Here is a 9728-nt window from a genome sequence, read left to right as displayed (position 1 = left end):
TTTATACATATCAAAGGCAAATAAGCCCTTAGTGCCAAAAGGCATCCCTGCTGCTTGGGGTGAGAGGTGCCCTGTCTGCCCTGGATGGGTTTCACTGCCCTGCTCCAAGCCTTTCCAGTGCTTCTCCAGCTGTTTTAAGCAAGGGGAAGGGGCAGGGAGTGGGGACATCCCGAGCTCTGCCTTACAGGGCTGCAGAAGTGCCTGTCTGAGCATGGAGGAGAAAGGCTGAATTAGGATATTGAGGTCAGGAACTCTTTTTGGCCTAATTTTACTACGCAAATTTAGGGCAAATGAGCTTGAGTAAGAAGTCAGGTTTTTCCAGATCAGGCAATAGATTGCCATAACCTGAGCCCTTCTGGTGTCCCCACACCAAGCAATAACCAGCACCCACAGCAGCAACGCAGCCAGAAATTCAGGACATCCCTGTGACCTCGGCAGCACAGGGAAAGGAGGAGCTGCCACACGAAACTCAGCCAGGCCTCATCTCTCACCGTCCTCCCCCACCTATCCAGCTGTTTCCCAAGAGAGCATAAAACTCCCACAGCTGCAATTAGCTGATTGCTAAGGAGAGAAAACCCCCCCTGGTCATGACTATGCCTATGAAAGCTGGGATGGGAAGCTTTGGAGGAGCCCAGACTTCACATCCTCACCTTTCCAGACAGGCTGGCCATGTCCCTGTTGAATCAACACCCCATGACTCCCCAGTGACTGAGTGCAAGAGCAGACTTTCTTCTGTCATGTCTCAGGGGTCACAGGAAAGATGCACACTGGGCACACGGCTGGTCTCATGCTGAGCCTGGTGAGGGTTCAAAGTAGGTTGTTCCTCTTCTCATCCCCCTGCTAGTTAGGGGAAAGAAACATCCAGAAAGCCCTCTTCATTCAAATACAACCCAAGAGGTTTCTATTTGGCTCTTCTCTGCTTCACACTCCCCACCCTGGGAGCTTTGCTTCCCCTAAATAACCACAGACAGAGAGATAAAATAGTAGCACAGAGTTTTGGTTGAAATTTGCATGCACCAGCTCTTTATTCACAGCTCCGAGAGATGCACCAAGCTAAATTTCTGCTTGTAAGGACCAGCCACATGAGCACAGGAAAACCATCCTCCAGCCAGGCTGCAATCCCTGGGGCCAAACCTCCCCTCCTGGGCTTGGAAGGCCCAGAAACACAAATAAATACACGACTTTAAAAAGTTTTCAGTAAAAATCATGTATTTAATGGCTCAGCTCATGTTGCTTTGGCACGTTCCCCTGCTCAGCAGGACCTGCTGGGATCATGGCCTTTCCCACGGCCACGCACACGGAGCTGGGTGGCCACGATGGAGGAGGTGGGACCTGCCCCCTAAACCACAGCCCTGGGAGCACCAAGAGCTGAGTTTCACAGAAAACACAACTCTGACAGATGTTTCAAACAAAAATCCACGCTGAGACCTGGTGCTGCCTCTTGGGAAACCAAAATGTGTGTTCACATATCCCTTTCAACCACCCCTTCCCCACAGCAGCTATTTGCTCAGGAATACAGGGCTGTACACTGTTAATGTCTACTCTGGAGACACAAATTCTGGCTAAATCAAACTCCTCTTTGCCCAGTACAGCCTTAGAAGACTCCAGGAGCTGTGCTGCTGTGTTATTAGTTTAATGAGCATGCCTTGAATTAGTTCCAGCCCCCAAATTCAACATCAGCAGCCTTGAAGTACAACCATGGCTCAGCTCACCTGCCAGGGAGGTCTCTTATTATGCAGAGGATGAGGGTGTCTGAGACATCTGGGATCACATCTCAGCCTCCTGTCTCCTCCCCAGCACCACATAACTGCCCAGGAGGTCACCCAGAGCAGGCAAGAGCAGCTGGAAAGCGCTGGAGAGGAAGGAGAGATTATTTCAAACATCACCACATGCAACTGAAGAGGTCCTTGAGCATCAGGCAGGGCCAGCTGGTGTCAGCCAGGACTCATCAGCCCCAGCTGATCCAGACCAGAACTTCCATCAGTTATCAGCAAGTCTTTATGCAGCACAGCATTGCCCCAAAAACACCAGCAGCTCCCCACAGGGCCTGGTGTTACTCTGGGGAGGTCAGAGCAAGCACTTGATTATGTCCCTGCTCATCAGCAGCCTCTCCCATCTCAGTCTGTCCCACTCCAGCCTGTCCCAACCCAGTCCTGCTAAGGACTAACCCTCAACATTTTAATTAAGTTCCCAGCAGTCACCTTTAATTGAATTCCAGCTCTCAACAACCACAGTGTGCAACAGCTTTTTCCTTTTATTTCTGAACCAAGACCACTGTGAGCTGCCCAAGGACAATCGGAGCTCCAGGTCCAGAGGGCAGCGAGTCATGGGGGGAACAAAACCACCACAGGGAGTCGTGGGTTTGTGCAGGGACAAGCCAGCTGGTCCCCAGCCAACACCTGAGGACAGGGCTGGCTCTGCAGGGTGAAGACAAGCCTGCAGCAGAGGACAGGAGCTGGCTGTTGTGCTGCCCACACGGCCCAGCCACTGCAGGCAGCGCCTGCTGAGCAGGGAGATCTCTGGGGAACCCCACGCTCAGTTTCTCCCCCCAGGCTGAAGAACAAGAGGTTCTTCATGTTGGTCCAGGGCTGTAGGACCCTCAGAGTCGGTCTGTAAAACCTTCAGTGTGCTTGCCTGCTTTTGTGCAGCTCTCTTGGACCTTGATGTTTGCTTTTCCATCACATCAGAGCCCCTGTGTGGGTGTCACAGGGCTCGGCTCTGGCATATCACCATTTCCAATGTCCAGCTCCACCTGTAACCCTGTTGGCTGCAAGGAGAAACAGAAAGAAGCTTAACCTCACACTGCTGGGACTCTACATCACTCCACCACCTGCCCCAGAGCCAGAAATCCCCAGTTATATCCCCCTGAGGATTTCTTTCTGCTGGTGCCCCCGTTTTAACTTGGTCTGATGAACCCAGAGATACAAATAGACAATGCAATTTAGCAAAGAAAGAACATATTGCTCTGAAGCATCCCCAGACACACCATTATTTAGCACATCCAGGATGGATTTCGCTGCCCAGCACACCACCACATCCAAACCCGTTTGGATCAGGCAGCAGAGGAGGCTTGGAGCTGGGAGGCTTAGGCAATGCTGCCTGTACATAGGCAGGAGTCAAGCCAAAGTCCCCTCTGCAGGTGTAGGAGCCATTTCCATGGGACCCACACACCACCAGGAGAGCGAGACAAGCATGAGGAACACAGTGACCTGCACTGGAAGTGGTGCCACTCATTTAACCTGCCCACAAATACAAGCTCAGGCTGTTGGGACGCTCCTCTCTTCCACGGTGTACAGGCAGGCTGCAGGAGCTCCTCTCCCACCACCATGGCTCACCCAGTGAGGCTGGATCCTGCCTGACCCTCTGCTCCAAAATCAGGGCCGAGTCCCACAGCTGCTCCTCTGTTCCCAGCCCAGGGAGCCTCACCTGGCGGGGTGACTTCGCCAGGGCAGCCACGCGCCGTGTCGTGCCTTTGTCCCAGGAGGCTTCTTTGCTCTCCAGCAGCACCCGAGTGCTGGGCACGAAGCTCCAGGAGCGGCCAAGGGCTGGCTTGAGTGGGCCAGTGCTGCTGTCCCTTGTCACCTGGTTGGTCACCTGCAGCACAAACAGGCTTATCAGTGCCCGGGAAAAGCAGTGCCACTCGGTGCAATGAAACACTGGAGATCACGGCCAGTCTGAGCCCTCCTTCTTGGCACAGCTGTGCCATCCCCTCTAAACACAGCCCAGACAAGTGGCCCAGACAGGTACTCGGGTAGGAGCTCGCTTGGATCTGCAAGCTGCATCACTCCTGGTGCTGAAGCCACCCAGAGGGTTTAACTTGGAGCCTCCAAATGTCCTTCCAGGCACCTCCTTGTTGCTTTATCAGAACAAAGGGCAGGACTTTCTTGGTGCCTTCCAGTGCCAGGCTCAGCAGACCACCACTCTCTGTTGTGGCCTTCCCAGTTCAGACACACAAATTATGGTCCCAGTAACCTGTCTGGCTGCATTGGCAAATGCAATTGCTTGGCCAAGAGCTGGGGAAACTGGAGCAGGGCCCCTTCCAGTCCCCAGCTCCCTTAGGATGATGCAATGCCCTGCAGCTCCTCCAGGGTAGTTAAGAGATTACCCAGGAGGCTGGCCAGCCCCTTAAATGAACGGTGTTATATCAAAAATAAACACAAACAACCTTTCAATCTCCCTGCCTTGCTCAAAGCAGAGAATGCCGTGTTGGCTGAGCACAGCAATAGCAGGAGCCAGCAAACCAGCCCTGGTCTTGCTCCACAGTCACTGAAATAAGACATCTGTGGGCTGCAGAGACACAGAGCTACATCAGGGAGCAGAGCACTGTGGGGTACAAACCTCTTGCTCCTGCTTAGCTGGGAGTGGGCTGCCCTCTCCCAGGGGCTCCAAAGCCTCTCCATGGCTCAGGGCACACACCAACACACGAAGGACAAAGCGCAGCAACACTCACCACAACAGCAAGGCTGAACTCCCTGGCCAGTGTCTTCAGCTCCCTGGACAGCTGCATCATGATAGCCAGACCTGGAGGAGGACAAAGCACTTGGGTGTTTGGGGATTGACCTACAAAGTGGGACCCACATCTAGATTTGCATGAGCACTGGATTTAGTGCCAGTGCTGGTGTTCATGGACATCTTCACCAGACCAATCCCCCTCCTTTTCTGTGTTAGAAGCCCCAAGGCCAAAAAAGCCCTACGAAAGCACCAGGGGCTCAGACAAAGCTGGCCAGGTTGATTTAGCAGGTACAGGACCCATCTCTCCAGCTCACAGCTTCATTTCCTACACTTGTGGCTGTGAGGGGACTGCCTGTGATAGCACTAGTTGCCATCCAGGTGTGCAAGTCCCTCGGGAAGGTGTTTGAGGCCCCTCACTTCTGATTTAAAGTCCCTTCTGGCAGAAGGAGCCTCTGGAGAGCTCCGCAAACTGTGCCAGCAACTGTGATGTATCTGTGACACTGCAAGTAGAAGTTTTAACATATGGACAAACGGTTCAGTGCCTCCCCTGTCCCCTGGACAGGTTTCAAACCACTGCCATGATCCACAGCCACAACCAGTTTGAGTGTTTGCTGACAACACTGCCAACTGACTCCCCCTTTATCCAGTCCCAAAGATGGGAGCAGTCACATTCCCATCCAACCTGTCCCAGCCCCACCTCCAGGCACAGCACACCTGGGAGGAAGATGCCCTTCAGGACAAGCAGAGAGCTCTGCAGCCTCCTGGCACACCCTAAGGACACAGCTCACCCTCTGACTGCCTGCCACCCAGCAGTGGGTAAATCACAGCCGACACCGAGTCGATCACCACAATCTTGAGAGGCCCCGTGGAGCTCATGACCTGAAAAGAGGGACCATGTGCAATGTGGAGTTGCAAATCCAGCAGTCTGGGAGGTTGTGAGCTGCACAGAGGCTCAAATGCACCCAGGACGAGGTGATCTGGAGTCACTTGCCAGCCACACCCTGCAGCCCTCCCTGCAGCTCTGGGGAGGGGAGAGGGGCCCAGAGTCCCCCTCGTACCTGCTGGGAGAGGCGATCCCGCAGCTCCTGCAAGGCACTCAGCACTTCATAGACATCAAACACACGGGCCACCTGGATCCGCTGCAGAGCCTCCAGCTGTGGCACAGAGTGGCATCACCCACGGCCTCACCCCCTCCAGGACTTGCCATATTCCCTCTGCCCCAGCTGCCACCAGCTCTTTGCATTCACACCACGACACAGAGCACTTATTCTTCCACATTTGCCTCCACCCCATGAACACCATTGTCCCTATTCCACTGATAGAAGTAACCTGGATTGAGCTCAGGGAGCAAAAGTATGTGCAACTACAGCAAGTCCTCCCCGTCTCCCAAGATAAACAACAAAGAGCAGTGTCTGTCCTGAGCACGGCACCCACTGGGCCACGGGAGGAAGAGTCTGGACCCAAAAAAGCCCATGAGGACAAGGCAGAGCTGGGCAGACAAACCGCCCCTGGGCGTTGTCTGCAGGCAAGAGCAAAGGCAGTTTTAGTGCCAACAGAGGGACCAGCTCCAGGGGAACTTGCCTGCTCTTCCTCATCCTCTGTCTGTGCTTGCAGCATCTGGTAGAGACGGGAGGCAATGAAACCCCCCGTGGAGTCGAGAAACAGGACGTGCTGCTTGAGGCTGAGAGACACACTGGCTGCAATGCCCAGACACACCTGGAGGGACAGGGACATGTCAGCCAGGCATCATCTTCACCCCACCTGTCCTCTCCCCGCTCCTCCATCCCACTCACCTGCGTCTTCCCACTGCCTGGTGCTCCCATGAGCTCCGTCACTTCCCCCGTGTACAGCCCAGAGTCCAGCAGTTGGTCCAGGCTACGGGTTGAACACAAGGTGGGATTATCAACACCCCTTCAGCCAGAATGGCAGGGGCATCAGGAAGCAGCAGTGCCCAGACACTTGTCCCTAGAGTCCCCTTCCCAAACGCAGACAAGCCCCTGGGCATGGCGTGGACACCACCAACCCTGCTCAGGGCATCACCACACTGGAACTCAAAGTCTGTGCTGGCAACCAGGGCCTTGTGCAGCAAGTCCAGCCCTGGGCAGATGGGTGATGTACCCACCTTGGGTTCCCAGTGGGCAGGATGGCTGTGGAGCTCTTGAGCTCCTCGTACAGGTCTGCTCCGTTGGCAGGGAAGGCAGAGAACTGGGCCAGGAGCACACGTCTCACTGCAACCAGCGCCTGGGGGACAGAGAGGTGCCTGGAAACAGGACTGAGCAAGTCCAGGGCCAGCACCTGCTGCAGAAGCTTCCCCTAGACAAGGCCATCCAAGCCATGAGGGGATCAGCTCTGAGATCCCTGATTAATGTACCAGGACTTAGGAGTCCTCTTTACCTTGTAAGACAGGGAACACTTCTGGGCAACATCCTCCAGGTCTGACGACACAAAGTCCACCACTGCAAACAACATGAGGGACAAGAGGTTGGAAGCCAAACCTGGTCAGACCACGAACACTGGAAGTGTCTGTGTCCTCTGCCAAGACTGCAAGTGGAGGAGCAGGATATCCCACATTTGAGTTTTTTCTCTGAGACGGCCCGTTCCCCCTTCCCAAACCAATTTTTTTTTTGCAAACCAGATCAGGGAGAGCAGCTGGTAAAAATTCTCCCTCTTTTGCTCAAGAGCTGCCCAGCACCACCTTTTGCTTCCCCTCTAAGGGCAGGAGGTGCCCAGGGTGCAGCGTGGGAGGAACCTGGCCTTTTGTCAGAGGGAAAACTGCACAAATCCTCCCAAAATACCTTTGAAAAGCCATAATAGATCAACCCTCAAAAAGCTTTTGCAGAGATCTCTACTTTGTCCTTACACTCTCCTGAATCATTATATCCACCCAGGGGGACCCAGAAGACATTCAGCAAGGAGGACATGGAGGGATATTCCACCAACAGCACCCTTCCAGGACGTGAGATGATGTGGGCACACCAAATGTGCAGTTTGGTGTGCCCTCTCCCAACCCGAGGCCCCGATGCTACCCCATTACCTGTCCTGATGCCATTCGCCCTGAGCAGCTGGATCATCTCTTCGGTGAGACCAGGGCAGAGCCCAGCCCGCAGGACAACCATGTCCACAGCCACGGGGGCGGGAGAGACCTGCGGAGGAGAGTGGATTTCATGGAATCATTAAGGTTGGAAAAGACATCTAAGATTATCAAGTCCAACACTGAGCCATGTCCTGCCCTGGATGGTGCCTGCCTCTGGAGCTGGGGAGAAGCCACCCAGGCTGTGTCTGGGACGGGTGGTTACGGTGGGTGTTTAGGGTCCTTTTAGGGTCAGCCATCCCCAAATCTCGCACGGGAGCATCGCCGCGGCTGAGCCAGCGGCTCCTGCTCGGGGAGGGCACAGCGGGCGGGGGGAGCCCCATCCCCGGACGGGAGTATCCTCCCCATCCCCATCCTCATCCCTCTCCAGCAGAGCCCCTCGATGAGTGTCCCAGCCCACCCTCCCGCCCCGCGCACCCCGAAGCCCCGCAGCGGGGTATCCCTGCCCTGTCCTGCCCTGCCCGCTCCCTTCCTGCTTCCTGCCGCCGGCGGAAGGGCCGGGACGGCTCCTGTGCCCGCTCACACCCCTCCCAGCCCTCTCGGGGTTCCCTCACCCGGCTCCTCCGCCTGGGCCAGCAGAGCCCGGGGTCCTACAGTGAAATCATTCCGGGATTCTGTGATTTTCCGAGGGCTGGGTCTGGCCAGGCTCATCACCCAGTGATGCAGGGTGGAAAATGAAGGAGCAAGGAGGGCGGGGGGTCTTCACAGCCCTGCGGGTGTGGGGAGCCGTGTGCCCTTCCCTGGCTGCCCGGGGCTTGAATTTCACCTGGAAAAGCCTTTTTTTTTTTTTTTTTTTTTAATTATTATTATTTTTTCTTTCCCAGCCGAGGCCTGAAGAGGGCTCCCGGCACTCACTGCTGAGCCTGTCCTGCTCACCCTGCATTCTCAGCTCTGCCCTGAGCATGAGCAGCATCAAACATTTAATTTTGTAACTCAGTTTACCTGCAGTACCTGCTGTGCTGCTGCTTCTGACAATGAATTATTATTCTGGCTGATGTGAGAAAGGCTGTGCTGTATCCCAGGAGTACTGAAATGAAGCCAGATGAGCCTTCCCTGGTACCTAAAGCCACATGGGAATGGGTTTCTGGTGTGTTGATCCATGTGAATCCTAGAAAAGCCACTGGACTGAGCCTATCCAAGGCAGGGATGGCCTCTTGCACCTTCCACAGCTGCTGTCCTTGTGCCTTGGACATACCCCTGCAGCGGTGAAGGTGTGTGAGCTGCCCTTGATGCAGTGCCTGCAGCTGCAGTGCAGGTGATGTGCTGTGAAGGGATTTCCAAATTCCTTTGGAATCGCCTCCTGCCTGGGTTCCAGGGGCCAAGCAGTGTCGCTGGTGCCAGGTGAATAAAATAGGAGACCTGGCAGGGCAGTCCTGTGCCAATTCTTGCTGTGTAAGATCCACAAACCACAACACAGATCACGGAATTAAAGACAATGATATTTTTCCTCTTGGCAGTGTCTCTGTGATGAGCCCGTGCTCTCCCCATCCTTCTGCCAGTTCCCCCATTTGATTTACAGTTGGGATGCTGGTGGGGACACTCAGGAAGGCAAGGCCTGTGTTTTGGGGGAGATAAGTCCCAAAGCAGAATTCCTGATTGAGTGTGACTCCTGGGAAACAGGGTGTGTTGAAAGGCTCAGCTCTTTTGGAGCTCAGTGCTGCTCCGGCCACTGGTGTCACTCAAATTGAGCCCTGAGCCACTCATCACAGCAGTGGGCCAGTAAGTTCCAGTACAGTGTGTGTTCCAGTCTGTGACAATGGGCTGCTGAAAAAGGGGAGGTGGCAGCGGGTGAGATTTTCGGTGGGATGGGCTCCCAAAGGCCCTGTGAGAAGGAGCAAGCAGCACTGGGTGTCAGTCAGCTTTCCATCCCGGGAGTTCTGGAAGGTGCTGGGCGCTGCTGCAGCTGCTGGCGTGGGGCCGCTTGTCCCCGAGGCTCAGCTGTCTCATGCTTCCCTAAATAGAAAGGGAAAAGGGTCTGAGCACTGTGACGGGGGTCAGCCATCCCAGCCGGGGGCTTTTTTGGCATGAAACCCCCCTGTTCCTGCCCCCCACACCCTGTGCAGCTCTGCAGGCAGAGGGAAGCTGGGATTTGCCCTGGCAGGTGGGAGAGGATCCCCTCTTGCTGCAGAGGTGCTGCCCACGTGCAGGCAGGTGCCCCCCCGAGCTGGCCCTGGTTCCCAGCCCT

General features: G+C 55.2%; 1 protein-coding gene across 4 annotated transcripts; it reads right to left on the bottom strand.

Moving 5' to 3' along the window:
• Positions 1–662: 662 nt before the first annotated feature.
• On the bottom strand, positions 663–9581 carry RAD51D (RAD51 paralog D). 4 transcript variants are annotated; one of them, XR_001877041.1, is made up of 13 exons: positions 8486–9581; positions 7487–7595; positions 6847–6908; positions 6575–6693; positions 6246–6327; positions 6034–6168; positions 5511–5606; positions 5241–5331; positions 4451–4521; positions 3427–3594; positions 2635–2767; positions 1713–1852; positions 663–840 (listed from the first exon to the last, which is right to left on the bottom strand). XR_001877041.1 is itself a non-coding variant. In XM_017828917.1 (12 exons), exons 1-11 carry the CDS (start codon positions 8642–8644, stop codon positions 2684–2686), a joined length of 1176 nt encoding a protein of 391 aa, XP_017684406.1. In that variant the 5' UTR covers positions 8645–9581; the 3' UTR covers positions 1038–1852; positions 2635–2683. The 4 variants fall into 4 exon arrangements, 3 of the variants coding, with proteins under 3 accessions (XP_017684406.1, XP_017684405.1, XP_017684407.1); XM_017828917.1 differs by lacking the exon at positions 663–840 and having other exon boundaries at positions 1038–1852; XM_017828916.1 differs by lacking the exons at positions 663–840; positions 1713–1852 and having other exon boundaries at positions 2237–2767.
• Between the last annotated feature and the right edge of the window lie 147 nt (positions 9582–9728).

The sequence above is a fragment of the Lepidothrix coronata genome, unplaced genomic scaffold (genome assembly GCF_001604755.1).
Source record: "Lepidothrix coronata isolate B3197 unplaced genomic scaffold, Lepidothrix_coronata-1.0 Scaffold154, whole genome shotgun sequence".
Lineage (NCBI taxonomy): Eukaryota > Metazoa > Chordata > Aves > Passeriformes > Pipridae > Lepidothrix > Lepidothrix coronata.
Note: the sequence above shows the minus strand (reverse complement) of the source record. Positions and strands in the feature narration are given on the sequence as shown.

Bases quoted from the DNA above. Each gene is read 5' to 3' on its own strand.
- RAD51D (XM_017828917.1), bottom strand. From the start codon at position 8,644: ATGGATCAACACACCAGAAACCCATTCCCATGTGGCTTTAGGTACCAG. The intron at 6,909-7,486 runs GTAATGGGGTAG...TGTTGTTTGCAG, and splicing joins GGCGAATGGCATCAGGACAG to TGGTGGACTTTGTGTCGTCA. The intron at 6,328-6,574 runs GTGGGTACATCA...TTCAACCCGTAG, and splicing joins CTGCCCACTGGGAACCCAAG to CCTGGACCAACTGCTGGACT.